This window comes from Ambystoma mexicanum, chromosome 3q, assembly GCF_040938575.1.
Source record: "Ambystoma mexicanum isolate Mex_15411 chromosome 3q, UKY_AmexF1_1, whole genome shotgun sequence".
Classification (NCBI taxonomy): Eukaryota; Metazoa; Chordata; class Amphibia; order Caudata; family Ambystomatidae; genus Ambystoma; species Ambystoma mexicanum.
In genome coordinates, this window is record NC_090926.1 from 733,104,238 (window position 1) to 733,130,472 (window position 26,235).

Below are 26,235 nucleotides of genomic sequence, written 5' to 3' on the forward strand. Positions count from 1 at the left end.
CAACCTTTGCCTGCATTCTCTTGTTTGCTTTGTGCATAATTGCAGTAATGATACTATAAGAAAACATGTCCATGCTGGCTCTGCCAATATTTGCTAGTAGCTCCACAATAAGAAAACATGTCAAGACTGGTGCACGAGTGCAGGCCAATCTAGCCTACCCTTGATGCCAGCAACAAAATACAATGCCACATCAGTCAATGTATCCAGACTGATTTCACCAAAGTTCTCCAGTTTAGCCACATAATACACTTATCATGTTTGCATTACTGTCCATGCCCTTTTAAAAATGCCATGCCACAGTAGGAAAATATATCCAGGCTGGCCCACCAAGGTAGGTCAGTCTTACTAGGCAACAAAACCTATCATGTGATGCCAATTAAATTATGCCATATCACAATAAGACAATATTTCAAGACTGGACCACGAACATAGGCCAGTCTTGTCACATAATAACGCTTATAATGTTTGCTTTATCTTTGATTGCCAGTACAAAATGCCATGACCTGGCCGCCACTGCACAAATAACCCTCCCCGCAGCGCAAAATCAGAGACCCACTCCCCGGCACACATGCGTGCTTTCCTACACATTCATTCTTTCATTCCTCTCATTCACACACGCAACCAAACATCCATTAATTTCTCCCATTCACTCACACGCACATGCAATAGACAGTCTCTCATTCTCTGGTGCACCCTTACAGATACAAAAACTCACATGCATGCATACATACACAATTACATTAATACATGAAGTAAAAAAGGTCTTTCCTTACCTGCAGCCCCGGTCTGGACATCACCTGTGACAATGGCCTTTTCGGCTCCTGTGTATCATCAACAGGAACCAGGAAGCAGAGAGAGCTTCCTGGTTCCTGAGGGTATGTGTGAAGGAGCTGGAGCGCATACTGGAGACTGCCCAAGGAATCCTACCTGCCTGGAGAGGCCCAGGATCACCTCCTAGACACATTTAGGCCTGCAGTTCCCAGCTTGAATCCCCAAAGGGCCATGCACAGCTGGGAAAGCAAAGCATCGTGGGCCTTGCATGGCCCATTGGGCATCTGCGCTGGAGAATGTAAACTGTCAGAGGAAAACCACATTTCGCTTTGTCAGCCCTGGAGCCAGCCCTGGAGCGCTTTCACTGGGCTGGCTTTGGCTCATCCATAATGGGCAAAGGTTGTGGGACGAATTCCCGTCACCCATTACGGAAAGCCACCCACGGCTCCAAATGCCTGAAGAGTTCAGACAGAGGTTGTGGAAAAGGCTGGAGGAAGAGGAAGCTGGAGAATATCTCATTGGACACGAGAGACAGAGAGAGGGAGAGAGAGAGAGACAGAGAGAGAGAGATAAAAAAAGGCAGAAAAGGAGGCAGAGAGAGAGAGCGAGAGAGAGAAAGAAAGAGAGAGATAAAGAGAGGCAGAAAGAGAGGCAGAGAGAGGGAGAGAGAGAGAGAGAGGGATTTGCACAACAAATCCTGACAGTCTCCCCCCTACCTCTGCCCATCTATGCAGTCAAAAGTTGTTAATGCCATGCAATGGAAGACTGATATGGCGGGTTAGCTGCTAAGCTGCAGGAGCATTCCATCACTCAGTCCACCACCATAAGTACATTTAACTAATGTCATAGTTGCATCAGTTAAACAAGTAAGGTAAAGGGCTTGCTCGAAGCAGCAGCTCACAGGTAAATTCCAAAATGACTGAGTGGAGCAGTCTAACTCTGGTGTCTGTCCTATCATGTTAAACCTCTTTTTCTGGTGGGGGGAAAAGGAAAAGGGGGTACACTGTGACCCCCTTTCACTTGTTTTGGAATGCCTGTAGTGGGCCTTCAGTGTCTCTTAACACTGCATTCATGTTCCTCCGCTGTGTGCGCTCTTGTCCATCCCAATGATCGTGATGAATGTAGCGCGGATGAATGATGAATAGTTAGGTTCATAGAGCTGGATGGGAGCAGTGGAGAGTGGGGTTTTGGATTTGTGTGGGTCACTGTGATGAACACAGGCATTGTTTAACAATAAATAGTCCTCCCACTGACAACCTTGCTCGTGATGACTTATTCAAGAGGAATTTGCAAAAGTATGCTCTTCTGTGCCTTCTCTCCTCCACAGACTAAGAACTGCATGTTTGCACAAGAGCACCATATTTCTAGAGTACAATGTTATCTTTTCATCAGTGAAGTCTGCTAATCAGATTCCCCTTTCATAAGCTCCTTGCCAAAAGTGTGTACTTGTGCCTTGTTGCATTAGTATCCTTATTTTCAGCACCTGCTCTACCAGTGGCACAGAGTAGGTTCAGAGGCCACAGGTGCCCTCCTGACAGCTGCAGTGATACCCAAGTCTCTGCAGCACATAGAATGCATTTAAAATATGCACCCCTATTCCAAAAACGACATAACCATGAAGATGTCCTGGTAGCACATATAACTGTAAATATAAGCCAGACCTGAGTTAGGTTATGGTGACCAGCATCTTTCGAAGTTATCGCAACCACAGTAAATTGATTTTGCACATGTGTCAGTCCTGTGTGCCCAGTTTAGCTCTGGAAGGTTTATGTGTATTCCTCTCACACAAAGCCTACCCCTGTCCACTGTCAGGAGGACTGGACTGGAGGGTTTTTTCCCTTAGTTAGGTAACACCCTTGCCCCCAAGACAGCCACTCCATAAAACCCTAGCATGGGAACAGAAACCAAGAGGCACACTAATTCACAGAAAGCCAGGCCTCACACCAGGGGCTGCATTTCTAAAGGCCTTTTGATCCTGTTGAGAAAGGCAGGTGAGGAGCTGAGATAGCCAGAAAGGGATCTGTACAGATTTTGGAAGTTTCTGCCATCTTGATTCTCTCTACCTCTCTTTCCTGTCCTCTACACTTCCTCTGGAGCAAAGCACCTTGAGCGTGACATCATGAGGGAAATGTCCACTCATTTCAAGAGCAGGAATTGGATCCCTATAGCCTGGATCCTTTTCTCTATAAAAGAAGGGGTCCCCCAACACTTCTTTGAATCATCTGGAATCATCCTGAATATTTAGTTGGACCCTGCTGAGAGAGCAGTCCTCTCTATATTCCACCAGTTGGGAGGCAAAGGCAGGTGTTCCAAGGCAGAGACCTGCTCTGTCCCCTGACCATCCTCAGGGACCATTGGGGCGGATCTGCTGCTGGAACAGGACCAGCCTCTCTGCCAGCCACAGCGGTACCCAGGACCTCACCATGTTAGAGGACCCCTGCAGTTGTTTGCCAGACCCTGTGTTTGAGAGACCGAGAACAAGGACCCATCTTGTCCCTGTGTATCTGGAGGGGACATACAGCAACCTAAGAAGTGACCTGCTGCTGGAGCAAGACTGCCTCTAAGCCAGCCACAGCGGTACCCAAGACCTCACTGTGTTGGAGGACACCTGCAGTTGTGTGCCAGCCTCCCCTGTGCGTGGAGCAGGAGTAAATGTCTCATCTTGTCCCTGAGCCCCTCGATTGGGACTCATGGCAACCTGAGAGCCAAGATACCCGGGATTCTAGTGATTTTCACCATTGAACCGCTTGGAGCGTGCTTCAAAAACGTTTCACCACATTTAAATCAGTAGGACCCTCCGTTGCTGCTTTTTGCTCTCCTGATCTAGAAGTCTGGTTGGGTGCTGCTGAACCACCAAGAACTGTAAAGTAGGTACTATTGACTGCTAACTGCCCCCTTGGTCCCTTTGTGGGCTGCAGAGACTGGTTAGGTCACTTTGAACCCCCTTTACTTACAAGCAGAGACGTTGCTAGGGCGGGTTAAGGAGGTTATAGCCGAGGTCTTTTGGTTGTAGCCCCAGATAGAAGTGCAGGGATTACAACCGAAAAGGATAGCTAGCTCCCAGTCCCGACAGTCCCAAAATTAGCATAGCCCTGGATCTTTTCCAGATCTTGCAACACCCGTGCTCACAAGTACATATCGTTTTGCAAGAACATTGTTGCTTTTGCTTGCCTTTCACCCCGATTCATTACCCAGAGTGCTGCATCTTCTATATTTGCTTATTCTGTGATCTTTGTGTAGTGTTTTTCTAGTTAGTTTTTATTCTACATGGTGTGTTTAATTAAAGTGGATACATGTTTATAGAACCTTAATTGGACATTCCTTTATTTAGGACTGATTCTTTGCTGTTTGGGTTGCTACTGAACCACATTCACACCCCTCTTAAGTGTATAACCTTCCCTCGGACCACGTTACCACAAAAGGCAAAAGAAGCATATCCCTTAACTTTACCTGTTTTACCTTTATGATTGTGTTGCCTCTTGGTAGAAGTGTAAGTGCTGAGTGGGCGTTTTAGCCTCTACTCATCCTTGCACTCCTGCAGGGCAGAAGTCCATTTGTCTCAAAGTGGTACTCAAACAGGCCTCGTTTAGACGTGGTACCAGGCATGCAGGACACACGACAGAGACTCAGTGAAGGCTTCCCAGGGACAAACACATCTGTGTGTGAAAGCATGTGCCAGGCATTAAGAGGGTTCAGTGATGACGTGTGGTTACTCAGCCAGCAATTGGCATGACTCTGGTGAGGGGTATAAGGCAGAATATAGATGTTAAGAATGACAATCTACTGATTGTGAAAGTGGAGCAAAGAACTTCCAAAAGGTTACAATCTGACTCACACTAGGCAGCCAGGGTAAGGATGGAGACTAACGCCCTGATTCACAGAGCGTTTTCCAATGGGGTTTTGCCATTATAAATTGCTTCTGTGAATTGGGCCCTACATGTTCTCGTAGGCAAAACAGAAGGTTGATAGCTGCAAGGTTTTGAATTAAGCATAAACACTGGCATTAATCTGGGCAAACCTCCAAACCACCTGTTTTCCGCTTGCCATGCCATAACAGAAGGACAAAGAACATATGCTTGGACCCACCTTAAAAGGGGGAGTGTAGCCCTAACTACTAGGTCACATCCCTCCTGCACAAGACCACAAACAACCAGACATGTTTCGGCCTCATTGGGATTCATCAGGGAGGTGTAGCTTTGGTCTCTGGTCACATCAGTCATGGGACGACCCACGTGTGACATATTTGTCCATCTTGGGGGTGGCGTTAGCAAAACTGAAGTTTGACAAAGTGTGCTCAACTAGTTTTCTGGAGAATGTGGGACAGCAGGCAGACTAGATGCATTGGGTGCTGGCCATCACTCTGGTGTCTGTAAGGTATTAATGCATGGAAGAACACTGTTAATCACTCTGGCAGCCCTGCTGCTGATTTCTGTATGTTTTCAGTACGTCACTCTGTAAGTGCTCTACTTGTCAGCACTATAAAAAGTACCTACTTAAATAATACTAAAACCTCAATTTGACATGGGGTATCTGCAGCTCCTTCTGATTGGAGGGACACGTCCAATCAATGTAAGGTGGACATAACTCTGACCGATGCTGTAAGGAAGTTATGGGGTGCCAGAGGGTCACAAATTAAAAAGGGACTACACAACTAGAGCTGTTCATATACCTAGGTTGCAAAATATATCAGGCAATAACGCTTCAACCAATGCAATTTTGGGACAACAGGCAATTATAACAAGACTTGTGCGGATAAAATGATTGGTATAATTAGCCTAACGCTCGCGCCAATGCAACAATGGCTGGTGTGCCTTACTGTGGTAAAAGTTGGCACAACTGCATTAAATGTGAGAACGTTTTCGGGCGGACTGGTCCACAGTTGACAACGTGAATGTGTTTGTTTTACAGGAGGCAGAAGACGAGCGAGCACGTGAGCTGTTTGTGAAGGAGGACTCTCCCAATGACGGAGGTAAGTGCTGGGGTGTAGGGAAGGGTGTGCTTGGGTGTGCCTAAAGAGGAATATATTCAAAAGTGTGCTTCCCTCACTTACAAGCTGTGTGATGTTATGGGGAATGCTATTGCCTATTGCTGCCTTGGCTACCGACCTGTGAATTGGGGGAGCAGTTATGTTTTCACTGCCTGTGGCTGTTCACACAATATGAATGCGCTCCTTTGTTCGCTTTCAGTTTGCGGAATGGAGGGGTTTGGCGTGCATACCACTCGCCGCCCAAGACCTGCAGATTGAAAGGGAGGCAGAGAGCATGCTGCAAGTTGCAACACAGCCACTCACGTATTATTTTTTTGTTGGTAAAAACCAGGGGAGTTGCTAGGTCTGGAAAAGACCTGGGGCTAAGCTGCTGTCGGAACTGTTGGGACTGGGGGCTAGCTGGTCTTTTGGCTGTAGCTCCTGAGATTCTATCCGGGGCTACAACCAAAAGATCAGGGGCTATAGCCCCCTTACCCCCCCCTAGCAACGCCCCTGGTAAAAACCCATCCGAACCGGAATTCTTTATAAGCTGGTAAAACATAACCATATCATTATTATTTATTTATTTTTATTTAATCTAATTGTACATAGTTCTTTACAGAACCTTTGCAATCTCACACACTTTAATTATTAAAAGACATATTTAGTATCAGAAGAGAATACAGATACAAATACAAAGAGTTACCATAAGATTGCCTATTTACAAAAAAATACCAAGTTCATTCATACAATCAATTCATACAGTCAATTAATATCTAGGGGGAACACACCTGTTGTTTCTTTCAAAACTGTTTTAAAGTGATCGTTTTAATTCTTTTACTAACAGCGAAGAGACTAGCTTTAATGATTTACCAACCCCAGATTACACTTATTCAGAAGGGGGAGAATTCTTTGCCAAACCCTGAATAAGGCCAAAGGGACTTTCATAGAGTCCCTGTTCAGACAGAAACCCAGAAATCGGCAGATTTTATGGAGTTAGATTCGTGTACAAAGGAGCCCAGCAGCACCATATGGAGTGCACCCATTTCCGGGCACCCCGTCAGGACATGTCTGGCTGACTCCTGATTAGATCGAACTCTACACATTCTGCAGCAGAATTCCGTCCTCTGGTGGGATGTTCCGCTTCGGGCCTCAGAACGCCAGGATTGGTAGCTGGTTTGTTCGGAGTCTTAACCGAAGTTGTGAGCAGCAGGGTCAGGACAGAGCAAGCGATACCTTTCGGGTTTCATAAAGCGGTGCACCACAGATGCTACACTAGCATAGCCCTTAAGTGTGCTATGGTGATCGTAGTTACTCAGCCAATCCCATTTCGCCAGCCTTCGTGAAAAGGCCCCTTTTAGCGTTGAAAACGCAGAACAACGACCAAAGTCTGGAAACCAATCAATTACAGAACAGAGGTCGCCAAAGAGTTTCACTTGAGGAGAAGTGCCCATCCCAGAAAGGCCAAGGTCGTAGGTCAAACCCAAATTGTCCAAAAGGGGACAAATAGGAGCTGTCTTTGCCTTTAGCATGAGAGCTCTCCTGCGAGACAGAAGTTGTGCTCTCACTGACAAAAGACCTAATTCGAGTCGTAAATACTCGATCCAAGTGGAACTTGCTAGGCCCAATACCGTTTTCCAAAAACGGGATTCCACCCCCTCTAACCACCGCGGGTCTCTCATGGCCAAGGCCTCTAACCCATATGGGATTGTGGGGCATAGTTCAATGACAGGCCCGTTGCTGAAATGTGCAAAGTAGCTCAACAGTTTACATGACTATTAGGTTTTTTTGAATTCCTTCTGTAAAATATGCACTGATAATGCACTGTATCCACCTGGGAAGAGGTAAACCTCGGCTACTGGCTCATATCTATGGGGGGAGTTGTGAGGGGAGAGATTCTGGCCCTGTAGTGAAAATATATACATATATAAGATCAAGGTAAAGCAGTTAATGTTACCTAGTTGGGAGGGAGCTGAATCCACCTGGTGGCTAGGATCTGGCCGAGGGAGTCTTTGCAGTTCTTGCCATGCTTCACATTTCCGGAGGGAGGCAAATACCTCATACCCTTGTGTGCAACAGTGATAACAGGGCCAGAAATGAATTGAAGTAGGAACCCATGAAGAGGGAGTCAGTGCTCAATATCTCTGTGACTGAGGTAGCTGTGGCTTTAAATCTGATCTTGAGCGCCTGGCTGGCAAACACCCTGGAAAGAATAGGCAGGCACGTGGAATGCATCAGCGTGGGCATTCCTTTTGCAGAGCCCAGTGCTCTGTGCCAGCTGGGTGTGGGGCGGGTCCCAGAACAATGCACTGTGCTCAGGGTGCATGGCACGGTTCGCGCCCAGTATAAATATAGCTGCGTTTTGGGAGAAAGGGATGAGGCCCAAAAATACATGTAGTGGGTGTGTGAGGATGGGAAAGAATGAGTGCCTTCTAGCAGCTGACCCATCTCCCCTGAAGGCCTAGTGGACAAGTGGCCGGTTTTCTCCTTGAACAAAATGGTGAGATCCTGAGCAGATGATCTTCCTCTTCCCTTATTTGCTATTCTGCAACAAGTGAAAGTGCACAGAAGCACACCCAACACCCCTAAATCCTCTGTCGAGCCACTCGCCCTGCTTAATTGATGCCCCAGATCTAATCTTAAATTCTTTGTAGAGCCACTCACCCTGCTAAATGTGATAATCCTGAATCTAACCTTTAATCCTCTCTAAACACATTCATCCTGCTAAATATGACACAACCCAATCGAATCTTAAATCCTATGTCGAGCCACTTGCCCTGCTAAACTTGATACCACCTAATCTATTCTTATGTGCTTTGTAGAGCCACTCACCCTGCTAAATGTAATACCCCCGACCCTATTCTTAAATCCCCTTTTTTTCAGAGCCGCCAGAGCGCCAGGGGACCACTCCAGTGGTTATAGTGCACGGTACAAATATCCTTTAACATTAACAGTAACTAGTCCTGCTAAATGTGATACCACCAAATCTAATCTTAAATCATCTGTAGAACCCCTCTCCATGCTAAATGTGATGCCCCTGAATCGAATAGTAAATCCTCTGTAGAACCACTCACTATGCTGAATGTGATACCACTAAATCTTATCTTAAATGCTTTGTAGAGCCACTCGCCCTTCTAAATGTGGTACTCCTGAATCTAACCTTAAATCCTCTCCAAACCATTCACCCTACTAAATGTGACACCCCAAATCTAATAATAAATCCTCAATAGAGCCACTCACCATGCTAAATGTGATACCACCAAATCTAATCTTAAATCATCTGCAGAGACACTCCCTATGCTAAATGTGATGCCCCCGAATCGAATATTAAATCCTCTGTAGAGCCACTCACCATGATAAATCTGATACCACCAAATATAATCTTGATTCGTCTGCAGAGTTTGAAGTGTAATCAAAGGCCCCAAACCAACGGAACTGAAGGGCCCACTGGGGAAATGACCTGGCAGCATTCAGAAACCTGCATGCTGAAAAGGGGCATATTTAGGCAGGCTATGTGGGTGTCTTTCTGCAGTTGAACTCCAGAGAAAGCTGAAACAAAAATGTGATCCAAGTGCACATTGGAAAAGCTCATCATATTACTGGCTGAGAAATAAATGTAGCATTTTCACTCAAACTGCCAACCATCAAAAGGCAGTACACTGTGACAATTCAGACCCACTTTTAAGCAGAAAAATGAAAAGCAGATGATTAAAAGTGTATTTTATTAATAACTGAAAGAAAATGCCCTGTACTTTCACTGCAAATGAAAAGTGAACCCTTATGAGTAAAACACACCATATGTCAAAGAATCAAGACTGATGTTAGAAAATGCAATATGTGAGCCCCTTTCAGCAAAGCACCAATGGTGAGTCTCTGAGCAAATTCACAAAGGACTTCCCCGCTGGGCAGGGTAGGTGGCCTAGCTGGTTCATAACCGGAATGTAGGGGGGAGGTGTGAAAACAGGTCCTACAATCAAGGCAGAGCTCTGAAAAAATACAGGAAAATAGAAGCTTTTCAGATCAAAAGGTGGTTCGCTTCAGATAAGAAGACAGGATGCCAGGCCCAGAAGTCGCACTGATTACACGTGTTTCATTTTTTAGATACTTTCCAAGCAATGTTGTTGATATAAAATTCATCCACAGCTAAAAGGTGTTCCTGGCTGCTCTGAATGTGTTCCAAATTTGAGAGTTTGTGAACTGGTGGGGTGCAAAATTAGGAATGTGCAGAGTAAGTTGCATATGCATAACTATTAAAACTTGACATGAAAACAAAAGGGGATTGCAAATGGGAATTGCCATATGTCTGCTCCAGACTCCTAAACCAATCCTTAGAGAGAGGATGGACTTGGAGGTGTAGAGAAGGGTTACTGTCCAATCCTGGTTGCGATAATTCTTGCAGGGCATCGCCCAGTTTTGTAATATTGATGGTGTCATCACTAGTATATAAAGTGGATGAACTATGACGAAAGGGAGAGAAAATTACCATCTGACAATCACAAGGAAACACCAGAAAGGATTGCTGAGATTGTATGTGGATGGAGCTGTCTATTGCTGGGGAGACCTAAAAAAAAGCTGATGGGGCCCTAGAAAGCTGGGGACCATCCTTGAGAGTGGTGGGACCAGACCCCTGACCAGTCCTCGAAGAGGGTCCTGAAATGCAGCTGGATTTCCTGAACTTTAAACAGAGGCTTTCAATTTAAGTAGAATTGAGCTAATTGAAACCAAGGTATGAGAATCTGCTTGCCTGAAATCCTTTCCCTTTTTAGTGGGTGGGGAAAGAGGGCAATACTGTGTAGATCCTTAGCCTATTTAACTAAAAATATTAATTTAATTAATTCCCCTCAGCAGAACACCATGGGGTGATTTTTGTTAAAATTTGAAATTAACAAAACTCCTTCCCAGTGTGCACTGAAAACTGTAGACTGTAATTTAATTGGGTAATCTTATGGCCCAACTTCCCCAACACAGGCCTTTAAGTGGGGGGGGGGATCTGAAATTCAAAATTCGCAAATCATCCCAATTTTCTTTCTGTCCAGCTTCGCCAACACAGGCCTTTAAGTAGAGGGGGTTCTGAAATCCAAAATTCTGAAATCATCCCAATTCTTTATGCCCAGCTTCCCCAACACATGACTTTAAGTGGAGCAGGGTCTGAAGTCCAAAAATCTCAAATCATCCCAATTTGTTCTGATAAGCTTCCCGAACACAGGCATTTAAGTGGTGGCGGGGGCTTCATTCCAAAATTCTCAAATCATCTTTTTTCTGTCCAGCTTCCTCAACATAGGCCTTTAAGTGGAGGGTGAGTCTGACATCCAAAATTCTCAAATCATCCCAATTCTGTTCTGTCCAGCTTCCCCAATACAGGTCTGTAAGTAGAGGGGAATCTGAACTCCGAAATTCTCAAATCATCCCAACTTTCTTTTTCTGTCCAGCTTCCCCAACACAGGCCTTTAAGTGGAGGCGGGTTTGAAATCCAAAATTCTCAAATCATCCCAATTTTTTCTGTCCAATTTCCCCAACACAGGACTGTAAGTGGAGGGGGTCTAAAATCCAGAATTCTAAAATCATCCAAATTGTTACTGTCCAACTTCCCCAACACAGACCTTTCAGTGAGGGGGTCTGAAAACAAACCACTAAATCACCCTGCATTTATTTTAAACCAAAGGTGTGGGTGAAATCATAACTGCCATATGCACTTGTACCATTCTATAAACCAAACTGCTAGCCTTCTAAGCATGGAGGAAAATCGAAATTGCGCAGTACTACCTACGTAAATTTCCTTTGTTCATGGACCAGTGTTGATTATTTCTGGAAGTGAAATTGGCATAAAGTAAAATATTGTGATTTGTGTTTTTGCCAACCAACTAGTGTGATTTTTTGTGTAACACGAAGTTAATTGTGAGCCACGAAGAAGGTGGCGTGTGTGGTTTTAGTGAGATCTCCATTATCTCTCATTCCAATAAATACAAATATATTTCCTATACCCTGGCCTGGTTCTTGGCTCGCTGTGGGCACAGGAGGAAAACTTAAGCGAGTATTGCTGGGCTCTTTGTGTCAGAACGCAAACTCTGACTCGCAACGTGCCCTCTTTGAGCCCCTCACCTTGCAGGCAGCAGCGGACAGTGTTGGCTGGCAGAAAGCTGCAGAAGTCTGTGTGTTGTCCGCGAGGCAGCGTGGATAGACGCTCCCATCATGGCTGGCATTACTGGCGCTGTGTTTGGAGGTTACCATGGTGACTGGGGCAATGGACACGTCGCGTCCCACTTGATTCAGCATGTTTCGGATCACGTGATCGGAATATTGCCGGAACTTCGGTATTTAACTCCTCCTCCACTTCCATTCAGCGCTTCTGATCGTTCTTTTCGACAGCAGCGTTTTCTTGGTTGGATTTCTTGTTATTTTGACCTCGGCCTGTATCCTGCTTTATTCGCTTGGATTGCCCTCGCATTGCTGTTTCTCTTGGGACACACGCTCGGACCGTTCTTGGATTGGCTTGCTTAGTGACCTTGTGTTTCTGCCTGGAACTATTATCGTGACCTCGGCTGGTTTCCTGACTGCTTCCTTGACTGGTGCACTCTTGCTTCTGTATTTTCTACCTTTTCTGGGACTCTGTTTTTTTCCGCTTGCTTCTATACCTGTCACAGTTCTTGCTCCTGTCATCTTAAATAACCGCTTGCCTCAGGTTGAGGTGTTAGGTGTCCTTGTGCCGGCGGGTATAGGAATTGGTGCTGGACTAGAGACTGCCTTGGCACCTTAGGCGTCCTCGTGCCGGCGGGTATAGGAATTGGTGCTGGACTAGAGACTGCCTTGGCACCTTAGGCGTCCTTGTGCCGTTGGGATAGGTTCATCTGAGCCCATTTTCACCGAATTGGATTCTGCTTTCCAAGAAGTGACACGGACAAGGCACCATCCGGTAACAACTCCTATCTTACGCACATTGGTAAGAGTTTCCATCCTTTTTCCTTTCTATCTTTCATTATAGTCCTTTTTGACACTAAAACTATTCCTTATTGTCTACAGAACCCATCCTCCTTGATGACTGATTTTGTACTGCAATTCTTTGGCATACTCTGCATTCCTGCTCAGGTTGGTGTCCTGACTAATTTTGGTATCTGTTTAATACTGCTTGATACAGTTGGTAACCAGTCGTTTTTTCCTACAACCATCCAGGGTTTCCAATGTGTCCATAACATCTTGCGACCAATTGGTTTCTCAGTCTGTCCTATCGTACCCCTGAGAATCCCATTGGTATGAAGAACTCGCTTCTTCACGACGAGTTCAACAGTAGTCAATTCTTAAGAATTCTGACACTTTGATTGGGGGCGGGAAGGAACTCTGCAGGTTAAGGGTGGTCACAACATAACACAAGAGCCACTCTCCATGCTAAATGTGGTGCCCCTTAATCTAATATTAAATCCTTGGTACAGCCACTCACACTGCTAAATGTGACACCCCCAAACCCAACCGTAAATCCCCTGTACAGCTACTCACCCTGCTAAATGTGACACCCCCAAACCCAACCGTAAATCCTCTGTACAGCTACTCACCCTGCTAAATGTGACATCCCCAAACCCAACCTTAAATTGACCACTAAGAGTTTTCTATGAATTGCAAGCAAAAATAGACCTCGCTTTTACAGACTAAAAAACAATCCTGGATTCTTCTAATTGTATGCCACTGCTATTACCAAAATTATAAATGCCAGCCTAACCATCCGCTAAAAGCCATTATCCCTTTAAAAATTGAACCGCATTTGTAGAATCCCTCTGTGAACCCCAGTTGATCTTCTAACTACGAGCCTGCGGTCCTTCTTCCAGTAATGCCAAATCACTGTGAAGGTAGTGTATAGCTATCTCCAGCCCTCCCTGGACCAGCACAATCGACATGACTCCAACCGGTCTGGCTTTCACCCAACGTATGTCTGGCATGCAATACTTCAAACTGGCTGCTCTGGGTTCATTTGTTTTGCTTTCCTGTTTGAGTTCAGTGTGGCATTCGATGCTTTGAATCAGGAATGATGCCCGATTGCTTAATATCGGAGGCCAGAGCCGGTAGAATGAGTTTGCCCTGGCTTTCATCCCTTCTGGGCAATAGGGTAGAGCTTCTCTGTCTTGGTAAATGTCACCCAACTACCAATTGCAGAATACCTCAGGTGTCTTCACGGGCACCCATGCTTTTAACATTTAAATCCAGCACTTCTTCTGGATACTATGGGAATATGATCTTGACTCCCACGTGTTTCTACAGGTGGACACTTTGCTCAACTGGTATGACAGCCTTCAAAGGGTGGTCGAGAAGTGGGAAATGGAAAGTCAGCTTCAGCTTAATGCCTCCAAGAGTGAGGTTATCCTTGCTGTCCTATCCCGTTAACTAAAGGATTGGGACTTCCCTTTTTCTCTCCTGTCTCTCTGGTATTAGTTTATTTAAAAAAAGACGGATTTCCCAATTAATAATGTGATTTTTCACTCTCATAGATTGGACAGGATTATTTAGTTCATCCTTGCTCCACTAACGGAGGTGGTTTCAGGGGCGTCCTTTAATTTACAACTGCATTACGATACCTTCTTGTATCTTATCTGCCCTAAAACATTGATTTTACAACTTCAAAATGCACAATATGTTGTTGCAAGCCTTGCCATGGGTCCTAGCAAAGGAAACTAGATTGTGTGTGACTTTAGAGCTCCTAAATGACTTGCAGTAGAGACTTGGGGAGATGTTTAAAGTGCAGTGAATGCCTCTTATGTGGGTCTTGAAACCAGACTCCTCTAATCTGGAGCCTGAAGACCCCTACGCAACAATTTGCTTTCCCAACTCAGGCTTCTCATGCACACAAGACCCTTCATGGCCTGGCATTTTGATAGATCGGGCATGAGAAAGCCAAGCCACCCAATCTGCCCAGCCTTACAAACGCTTCAGCCTGCTGGGACATCCGCCCACTTCTCTCTCTGTAGGCCAGTCTCCTATTGTGCTGCTCCAATTGCAGCAGTTTGTGATCATGGCCAGAAAAGCGGCTTAACTTCGATGTGTGGGCCTTGGTCCAAGTTAAGCACACAATCCACAGATTGCTCTGTTTCCTGAACACTTTTCTACTCTGCAGCCAACCCGCCTCACTCCGGTCCCCTTTGTTGAATTGCAACCACGCCAGCCTCATGTACGGTTCACTTTAGGGGCAAGGTAGCCTTCATTCTATTGCTGAATATCATTTGCCAATTAATTTCCCGATGTGCACGCTACAAACATGATAATATGTCGGAAATGCTTAAATGTCCTCGGAATAATATCAGCTGCTCAAGGTATGGAGCGCATTCGTAACTCGACACAAGTCCTCATACCACCAGGTGCATTGCGTCTCTGACACGTGGTCCCATGTGATGGGCAATGACCTCAGCTGGCTCTGGTTGACAGTGTATCACGTGACGTGGGGCCACGTGGCAGCTATCACGCTGATGCTTCTGTGCCACCACTCTGTCAAGACTCTAATAGAACAAAGAAACCAAACTGAGCTTGGTGCATTGCTACAGATGTTCTATTTGAGAAGTCTTCTATAATATGTGTGTTATTGTGCAGTGCCTCTAGGAGTAAAGGGCTTAATAAATTAAGAATAAAATACAAATACAAAATACAAATGTTGTATGTCTGTCTTGCCTTTGAAATATGTTACACTGGAGTGTGATGTCTTCGCGTTTGTAGCTGACATTCCCTTCTGATCTGTGTGTATATGTGACTGCAGTGTCTCAGTGTTACTAAACAGGTTTGCAGGGCCTCACTGATAGACATGTCTTTCTGCAATGTCTTTGCATATATTTATGTATCTCCATTGCTTTGAGTGGCATACGATATCGAGTGAGGCTCTGTAAAGTGGTGTCGCCTAAAGGGGGAGTGACCCAACGGGCAGTAGGTAAGTGCCACTTCACCCCCGCCAGGCATCCCTTTGCAGCGATTATCACCCTCTCACCCGGGGTGAGAGGGTGATGATCGCTGAATCTCCTAGTTTAAGGGATGCCTGGCGAGGGCCAGCACCACCATTAAGGAAGAAAAAGGCAAGGCTGCTAGAAGCGGATGCCTTTTTTCCTAAAGCCTGAAGCTCGCAAATTAATGAGAGCTTCAGGCTTCAGAAAAACAGGCCTCGGCTTCTTGCAGCCTCCCCTTTTTTCCATAATGGTGGCTCCACCCCCCAGGCATCTCTTGGTTGAAGGGATGCCTGGCAGGTGCCGGCGCCACCATTATGCAAGAGAAGGGCTTTTTATTTTGAGCATGAAGCATTCGCACATGAGCGAGAGCTTCAGAATTTAGAAAAAAGACCTTGGCCTCTAGCAGCCTCATTGGCAGGGGCTGCCATAGGACTTAAGGGAGCCCAGGCAGCACCCTGTCTCAGAACCATTTTTTGGAGGCGGCCAGGGCTCAGTCCCGGCTAGCCCCGCCCTCTTAAAGCCATGTATATGTCTGAATGGGATTGGCATAACATGAACCAAGCCAGGAAACAATGGAGCGATGTATACAAAGGGGGAAGAATAAAGATAGAGAGAGAGGGGTAGTACCTATAATGTGTGTGCGTGTATGTTTGTGGGGCTGCAGTGCCTCTCTTCTACGTGGGCCATATGCAATGAATGATATGATGCATTCATGTTTGTGGCTGCTGTGCTTCTATAATGTAGGTGTGCAGTGACACTTTAGTGTTTGTGTGACTTCAGTGGCTCTTAATTGTGTGTGTGTCTGTGTGAGTGAGTGTGTGTGATGATAGTGCCTCTATAATGTGTATGAGGCTTTTGTGCCTTTGAAATGTGTTTGTAACTGCACATCCTTTTTAGAGCCCTTGTGTGTGTGTTTTTTTGTTGTCGTTTGTAGTGCTTCTATGGTGTGTGCTTGCTTGACTGTATTGCCTCTCTGATGTTTGCGTGTTTGCTGAGCCTATACAATGTGTGTGTGACTGCAGGCCCATTGTAGTGTGTGTGTATGCCTGTGGCTGTAGTGCTTCAACACAGTGTCTGTGACTACATTGCCGTTCTGATGTGTGTATTACGGCAGTGGTTCCTTAATTCGTGAACGTGTGGGCAGAGCCTCTATAATGCTCATATGCCGAGTTTTTATATTGTGATGATGACTGCAGAGCCCTGCTGCAATGTATGCATGTATGTATGTATGAGCGGACGTACTAGCCCCTTCAGGGGGCGCTCGAGGGGCGTCCCACATAGTGTGGGCGCCCCTCTGCTAGCCCCCCTCCCCGCAGGGAGGTTCCCACCCCTTCCGCTGTGTCACGGTGGGGGCAGGGCGTCCCCAGGGCGGGCATTTCCGGCCGGGCCTTGGGACGGCCTACAAATACGGATGAGGACTGCAAAGGCGGTCTCTGTTGCAGTTCTCATCCGTTTGTTGTATGCTCCAATAAACTGTTATCTGTGTTTCCAAAACGTAAAAGGTTGTTGGACTATTATTCTCGACTGATCGCAGGTTGGTTTCCAAGATATGTCATCTGTACACAACAAGGGGGGGGAGCCAATGGGGGCTGACACGGCTATGTGTGTGTGTGCGCGTAAGAGCCAAGCGCCGTGTAACTGACAAGCCACTTTGATGTGTTTTAGAAGTGCCTCCCACATTCTTCATTGCAATGAATGCTTTCTTACATGTAGCCCTAGAGGCCCCAGAGGTCCATTTGTTGTGCTGCCTCTCTCCAATGAACCTGGGTCTTGTGCACGCCTGAGGTTCTTAGCGAAATGAACCTACTATGCATCTGCGCGAGAATGGCGTGTGAATAAAACATGACATCGCATTCACCTCCAAAACTCATCTTGAAAGCCAACACCACCGATTTGTTCTCTCAGAATTGTGAATGTTCCCACTTTCAAAGAGATGGCTCTTAGATGTCTGTAGATTTCACATTTTGAAGCATCAGAAACAAAAGTACCAGTTTTTCAGAATCTGGACAATAAAGAAAGAAATCGGGAATAGCCAAGGTACAAGCCCTGCTCTGTCAGACGTTCTGCTCATTTCTAAGATTACTCGATACGTGGACCCAATCCTGTGCTGTAGGACTCCTGCTGAGTACCAATTTTCCCATCTTCAAAGTTTTGCAGCCCAAGACCGCTCTGATTCTATGAAGCAATGCCATCTGTACAGGAGTGCAAGCCTAAGCTTTTAAAAAAAGTAATCCTGTGTAAACTGATGCTGGGTTTCCTCTCTTCATAAGTGAGCTCTGCTAATCAGACCTCACCTTCTAAATGCTCCATGCTGAAAACGCATTTGTGTTCTCTCTTCTATACCGATCTACTGACTTCCCAGGAACTGATATGTGGTTTGGCAACATATCAGCACCAGAGTACAAACATAGCCATGGGCTGCCCCTAACAGCAGGCACCCATGATTGAAATTATATACAACTCTGAATAGCCAAGGCCTGCTGGTAGTTTGGTTACGTACACATAGAAAGCTGTATCTGGTTTAATATTGTGGCTTTTGATTAAATACAGGTTTACCTTGCCAAAACCATTTGATATCATTTTATTAGCACCTGGTTTCCTGTGACTCCTAACGTTGTCAGAGCTTTTCTGTATTACCGTCTGGGGCTGAGCGCAGACCTGAGGGCTCCCTCTGTTTTCTGCCTGGGAAAGCTTGGCATCTTCCTAGAAGAAGAGGGCATACCCCCAGATGTGCAGCATGGGAGTCAGTGTTTCAAAGAATGCTCTGCCAGCATAATGGGGAAGGTACACCGGGGCATAATTACTGGAGTCTCTTTGATCTGGCAGATATGAGAGAGGGTGGAGCATAGGAGATTTTAGGAGAGGACCTACCCCGAGAAGAAGGATCCTATCCCCTTTGAAATGTTAAGGCACCACTTTGTCCTACTCTGGCAACTGACATCAGAGGGCAAACATCCTTGTTACAAGATATTTGGCCCTTGCTGAAGGCTTGAGAAGGGCCAATCTGCTGTGGACAAAGACTGTATGAGGGGTTGAGAGAGAGAATGCATACGTTTATTTAATTGATTTTCTCCATTAACAATCACAGATAAATTCACCATAAATAAACATTGCACAAGGCATAAAATAGTAAAAATCCATAGCACAAAGAGAGATACAATTTTAAAATAGTTGAGACCACCCTTCCACCCTCGAGCCCTTGACAGAAAACCATAACCTGCCAACCCCAAACCAGGGCACTAGACTGGGACTTTCCTTGCCCATCTTATCAAAGCCTGGCTCACGTAGTTACCCAAATTAAAAATAAAATCCAAGTCCGTACAGTCCCAAATAAAATACAGAGCCCCTTTACAGTCCCCAATGTTTTTCAGCACGAAGGGCCTTAACAAATCCTTTTGCAGGTCCAAGTACCACTTACAGATTAGCAAAAAGTGGTTAAGGTCCTCCCTTACGGCTAGCCCACACATACTATTTTTTGCCGGATCTCCCATCCCCCAGTTAATGAAGGCTCTTAAGGGTAACATATTTAAGCGCATTAATAGAATGGAAGTAAGTTATGAAACGTCTACAGTTAGGCAAGGGGATACTACGCACACCACCCCCAGGCTCATGACTACGTCGCAAAGATGCGTACAGGCTCGGAGAACCCAGAGCCTGGACAGCACTCCTCTCCTCACCCTGATCCCTACTTAGCATCCCTCTTTTAACCCTTGATTTCAGGTCTGACATGCTGAGATCTCTTACTGAATTCAGTGACTCAATCCCACCCATCCGCAGTAGTTTAAGACCATCTTGGAACCACTTGAACTTTGGCCCGAAACTTGAGCATATCCTCACTGCTAAAATATAATGCATGTTATGATTTCTTTTGGGGGCTGCCTGCAGTACCTTCAAAAAGAAGGTTCCAGGTCTCATCTTGGCCTGTGTGGCAAACTTAGTAATCCCCAACTCCAGGCACAGGGCACAGTTTAGGGTTCCTGGCGGTTTGTCCGTCAACCATTTCATAACCCTGTTTTGAATAACCTCCAACTTGTTATAGTTAGTGCACCCCCATAATTCTCTGCAATGCAATAGCAAGCTCCCCACCTTACACTTGCTTGTAGACCTCTATGGCTTTACAAAACATACGCATGCCAAATCTATGATAAAATCTTAATAACCCATTCGACCTAGGCCTGGCTTTCGAGCTGACCGATTCCAAATGCTTCCCCCACTTCCTGTTACTCTCTCAAGTCACCCCTAGGTAACAGAATGAGTCCACAACCTCAATTTTCTCCCCGTTAAGGGACGAAAAATAATTAACTTTTTTCCTGCCGTTGCTGACTACTACAATTTTCTTGTACCTGCTCAGGTTTAGCTTATTAGCTTTAAAATATTTGGTGGCATTGTCTAGACTAGCCTGCAAACCAGATGGAGTCACATCAATCAGGGCTGTGTCGCCGGAGTATAACAAAGTTTCAAACGACTTACCCCCGCAAAAGGGGCCGATACATTTTTATACTTGCTTCTACAGGGTTGAAATCTGCTAAAAAGAGTAGAAGCACTAATGAGGCCAGTGATTTGTGGGAAACTTCTCCATAAACCGACTTTGGTTAGTTGCTGTCATGGTTGCAGCTGTGTTTAAATAGCTGCATAAAATCACCTACAACAAATTCGGAGGCACCTTCATATCCTTTAATATTTCCCATAATGACTCCCTATTAATTGTGTCAGATGCCTTCTGCAGGCCCAGAAAGGCCACATATAACCTGCACCCTCTAATTAGACCGTATTTCTTTAATTAAACATTTAGGACTAAACAATGGCCGTAGTTGAGAAGCCACTACGTAACCCTGCTTGAGAAGCAGGTAACACAGAGTTGCTTTCCACCCAGTATTCAACTCTGCTCTATAGACATTTATTGAAAATGTTACTAGGAATGTCTAAAAGCGAGAAAATCGGGGCAATTCTGGCTTTCTTCCATGAGCAGGGGACCACCATAGCTGGCATAAAAATGTTTTTCTAGGATCATAGCCCACCAAGTAGGGCACCATTTTAAAAGGTCTTACTGTAGGCCGTCCGGCTCGGCAGCCTTCCACGCTGGGAGAGAGCCTATACATGCCAATATGTCGCCCTGGGAAAAGACAACAGGTTTGCCCCCCTCAACCGGCTCAAAAACAGAGGGCTCACCCTCGCCGCTGGCATCTAGCAAGATGCCAGTGAAGTGGGAGACTCACCTGTCAACCGAGATACAGAAAGGGCCAACCTTCTTCGAATTATCAAACCCTCGACTAACTGGACTCCAGAAAAGCTTAAGAGCTGTTGTTTATGACCGCATTCTCTAATTGATCCAACCTTTTCACTATATGATCTCTCCTCTTAGTTTTCAGCAACTTTCTATAGTCAAATTTAAGGGCATATATTTGCCTAGAATTCAGGTCACCACCTTTCACCACCCCATTAATTTTCCATTTAGGGGTTGAGCCACGCTGTTTAGTTGAATCATATCTGGACTCATGAAGAAGACGGATTCCACTGTAACTTTATTGAGGTATCAGTCTCCCCAAAGGGGAAGGTAATCATTTCCAAGGAAAGACCAAGACCTTCCCCCCAGCTACTTCAGGGGGACATTTGGAGTGACATGCGGTTCGAAAGTCTCTATGCTGCTGAAACAATGGTATCCAGGACTCTTCCTACTGCAGGTGACATACTTGCAAGTGTTCTCTGCCAACATTCCTTACTGTGAAGGGCAGAAAAAAGACATACTTTTCCGGTGCGACCCTGGACAAGGTGTCAAAGCAAACAGATTTAAAAGAGCAGCTGTGGTCTACATTTCCTGCTTTGAGTCTCTTTTGAGACGACTTGACCACTCTTAATTGTGTTAGAGCTGCTGGAAGACCCAATAGAGATGCCTTTAACATGCTGCGCTTTCTGCACTGCTCTAATCCACTTTTAATCCACTACTCAAACTCACCTGCCTCTATCCTGTGTCTTCCATCTGATCACTGTTGTCAAACCGCACCTTGTCATTGGACCCATTCAAACCAGCTCCCCGCTACAAGACCCTTTTGAGTCATTGAACCACGAGGATACACATCACCTTTTCCCAAGCTTCCTTTGAGCATCGCTGCTTGTTGAAGAGCACCTTGCTGCCTCTGTTCATCCGACTCGACTGTCTTAACGCTGACTATACCAAGAGAAACGAAACCAGGAGCCCAGCTCGATTCTGTAGAGCCCGAAGATTTAAATGTTTACTCAGTAGTTCTGTCCTGCTGGTGCCCCAAGTGACAATTAAGAACCCACTCTGTCTTTTTAAAAGACATGTACATAAACTTGAGCATTACTGCAAAGAGAATTTCCTCCATACCCCTACCTTCAAACCCAGAGTGACCCTTTCAACCAACATTCCGGATATTCTGTGTATTTCATTACAGGGGCGGGTTATTGGTGTTTTTATTCATTTGTCCTTTTAGTTTGATTGAAGTCTTGTACCTTTGTATAACCTGGATTAGACATTTGTTTTACTTTGGTGTCAGAGTGCTATTTTTGTTTGGATCTTGGATGCTTCACATCCTTCGTGAAAAATGTAGCCTTCTCTCGGCCCATGCTGCCTTAAAGAGGCAAAGGAGGGGAACCATTCATGCTGTACCAGTCCCACCTTTATGATTGAGATTACTGCTGGAGTAGTAGTATTGTGAGGATGAGGGGGAGTTTAGAAACCACTACTCATCCCGTACTCCTGCCGAGCAGTCGTCATTTCTTTGCAGGTACCAGTTCTGCACATGATGATTGCTCTGGCCAATTCACCAAGCAAATTGCGGCAGGAGGTCCCATTGAAAACCCTTAGGGACCTACCTGAGAGATCCGTCTGCCCTAGCTATAGCGGAGGACTTGAGAACTACTCTAACATGGCTGCTGTCCATGACTGCACAACGGTATGCAAGTCCTTGGACACAACTGTCGGTTATTGCTAAGTTAGCTTTTGCTGTTCTTGTATTAAATCTTCAATTTAATTTGGGAACTGTTAGCACGAGTCTGAAAATATATTTACAATGATGAGACTACACTTTCGTATGCTTTCTAAAAGCACCTCAAATTCAACACACTAGATTTAATGAACAGCCACACAAATATCACTACAGCTTCCTCAGCCTCTACACTTAAACCACAGAAGAGGAAGTGGAGAGGGGCCGAGCGGCAAAGTTACCATCTTACAGTCCCTTGCTGCGCAGACTCCCACTCTGGTGCAGGGAGAGTGGTGGCATGAAGAGAGCGTCAACCGCCCTCCATCAACAAAGATCCCCGGGCCTGAGACCCACGCCCGAGCTGCATAGCAAAGCACCCTTATGCAAGGAGAGAGGCAGTCTTCTTGTTATTACTTCTGGTTCCATCCTCTCTGTTTCCATGCAAAGTGAGGTACGCTTTCACAATGCCAAAGACACCACCACAGACCCACCTCAGAATCCCCTTTAGCTCAGGCCCAAGGAGGCAGCCTTGATTCTCTGGCAAACAAACTGGGGCTTCCCCGAAATCTGAGCAGAGATCTGAAACACTGTCGGGGCGGGTGGTGCAAAGTTAGATATGTATCTGTTGCTGGTAATCTGTAGCCCTCTGGGCTCATCTCCTCATGAGAATCGTACTTCGCTTTTGGGGAAACTCTACTTCCGCTGCTTTTTCTGAAATAAATGTATTAATAAAGGTGAAAAAGCTGCCCTTGCATTTTTTTTTACCACGTTGGAAGCCTGCTTTGAAAGCAGTACTTTTGTAGTTGGCAAACCCCTTCCTGGAGAGGGTATCAGTGTTACAGTATTGGCACAGACTGGCACTAATCACACCAAGATACTGCTAGAGCCTGCCACTGGGCATGTGTGACTGAGGAACCGGAGCATCATTGGCTCTGCAGGGGGACAATGGTGTGGCCGCTGCCTCAAACATGCAGTAATTGAAAGAAAGAGGCTTGTGGTGCAGTTTTGGTCCATCTAGTCAATGTTAAGACGGATTTCTGAACTCTGTCCTGGTGGCGCAGAAGTTCAGAAGGCCAACCTAATTACTTGGAACAGGGTAACCTCTGGACGAGCCAGACCAATCAAGGTAGCGATCGCGGCGGTCAAGACTAGGTCTCAAGAGGGGTGAGGGTGACTGAAAGCCCGCAATGAGCACACAAAGCAAGATCACTTACAAACTACTCCAAACAGGTGTTATATAAAAAATATATACACATTTATTTTAAGGCCTTTAAAACAACGACCGTAGCGAGAAAATCACAATATAACAATGTTAAACCAACACATACCATATCAAAACAATATATATACAAATACGACAGTCGCAAGCGTTATATGCACGAAATGTGTAGTCCACCTGCAAGGGAAGGAAAACAGGCAGTGCGATACAATGCTTTAGACTCAGTTCGCCTTCAGAGGCACCTAACTAGATGGAAGTCCGAGCCTTGCGAAGAGTGGAGCCTTGTGCTCAAAGTACCTGCACGCGCTGGTGCCAACGGGCAAAAGGAGAAGCTCTTCGAAGGAAGTCAGGCAGTTCAGTTTAGTGCTTACAGAAGAAGAACAAGTTCCGCGACTCAAGCGCAGCCTCCACAGTGGGCAGAAGCAGAGCGCGAGTACAGCAAAAGGGTGCTGTTTTACACAGCGGGGAAAAGCAATGGGCTCCCGCAGGGGGGTGACCAGATCCTAGCTAAACTACTCACCGGTCCCCGATGCAAGCAGACCCAGGCTTCTCCGCGTCAGTTTCAGCAGCTGGCAGGTTCAGAAGAGCAGGGAACGCCTCGTCGTCGTGTTGAGTAAAAAGACGTCCCAATCGAAGAAACCTGCACAGTTTTGTCACCACAGCAGGGCAACGGAGCGGCCGTGTGTATCTGAGCCAAATGTACACTACTCACTTCCGACCTGGGAACGCCAAGTGTACGAAGCGTGTGAGAGTGACCAGGACTCGAAATACAACACAACCTGGCGGCGGTTACAGAGCAAGACTCCCGTGTAAGCTGGTCAGTCAACTGGATGGCCCAGAGATGCTTCCGAAGGCTTACTGGCAGGAGATGGTGAAGATGCCGAGAATAGCTGTTCCCGCTATTCGAAAGGTCGAAGCACCAGTACAGGCCTTCTGGTTCGATCAAAGGTGAAAAGGGTTTCACAAGGCGACAGCAGTGCAGAGGAGAAGTCCTTCAGCGGGTCACCAGCGATTCCTTGGTGCAGCCTCTTGGTTGCAGGATACTTGGCTCCTGTATTCCTTTGTTCGTGAGAACTCAGGAGATCGACATGGTAGTGGTGTTTCCAGCCCCCTCTTATCCACGGTTCCCTTCGCGCCAAAACGGAGGGGACCCAATGGGAGATCCGCTCATCAACACTCACACCATACGTGGACCAATCACGGACCACGGTGGTCCCAGGCATTCACACCACCCTAGACTCTCTGGCACCCAGGATGTGTATTGGGACCAGACATCCCAGCCCACACCCTGGAGGCACACAAAAGACATGTAGAAGCCCGCGAAAGCATCCGTGTTTCGCGGGAAAGTACATGCCCAAATAAGGAAGGCCCCGGGTCGGCTCGACCTGGGGAAGGTGAAGGGAGCAAGACGGTCAGCGGACAGGACAAAGGAGCCTCGTGGTCTGGCCATTTTGGGAGCCAGGCCACCATTTTGGGTTAAGCGCAGAAAACACACTTAGAACGCCAAAAGGAGCTCAAAACACAAGAAACGATCGCTGCCACCATTCCCGTCCCTGAATTACTTGCACCGATCAAATACAATCCTAAACGAGTATCTAGGGCCTGTAGAAGGCTAGAGACCCAAGAGAGCTGTAACTTAGCTTACAGTTCCCTCTTGTGTCATGTTGCACTGAAGCCGCAACATGATAAAAGAAACTACGGGAAACAGCGTTCCCCGGTACTGACTGTCTTAAGGGCATGTCAGTTTCCCCATAAGAAAAGGAGCGAAAGCCCAGAGGAGTGCGGCAGAAGGCTGCACTTCTCTGGCAAAGTCAAGAACAAGATGAAAAACAACAGCAAAAAGTTTGGGGGTTGCCACATGGAAGGAAAATTACCTACAATTACGAAATCTTTCCTAACACTCGCCCCTCCCAGACTATGGACAGGGGGAACTAATCCACCCCTGGATGAATCTCTTGTTCAGGTCGGTTAAACATTCTGGACAACCCATCAGCATTGCTATGTTGGACAACTGGCCTATGCTCAATAGTGAAGTCGAAGCCTTGTAGACTTATGGACCACCTAAGCAACTTTGGATTCTCCCCCTTCATGTTCATTAGCCACTTTAACGGCTTATGGTCAGTTTGCACAGTGAAGTGGGTCCCATAGAGGTAGGGCCTCAGCTTCCTTAGGGCCCACACAACAGAGAAACATTCTTTCTCTACCGTGGACCATCTGAGCTCTCTGTCCTTAAACTGGCGACTAATAAAACCGATAGGGTGTTCCTTATCCTTCTCATCTACTTGTGATAGTACAGCTCCTATCCCAGTGTCAGAGGCGTCCGTCTGCACGATAAAAGGTCTTTGATAATCAGGGGCCCTGAGGACAGGGGCCTGGCACAAGGAGTCTTTTTAAGCCATTGAAGGCCTTCTCACACTCGTCGGTCCA

The 26,235-nt window shown here is 46.2% G+C and overlaps 1 protein-coding gene across 4 annotated transcripts in view; it reads left to right on the forward strand.

Annotated features, from left to right (window-relative positions):
* The window catches only part of MXRA7 (matrix remodeling associated 7), a 309,537-nt gene that overhangs the window by 159,087 nt on the left and 124,215 nt on the right, over positions 1-26,235 (forward strand). For all 4 annotated transcript variants that reach the window (XM_069654665.1, XM_069654667.1, XM_069654668.1 and 1 more), the window contains exon 2: positions 5,680-5,740. In XM_069654665.1, the coding sequence (XP_069510766.1) occupies positions 5,680-5,740 (61 nt within the window). The remainder of the gene's footprint in view (positions 1-5,679; positions 5,741-26,235) is intronic.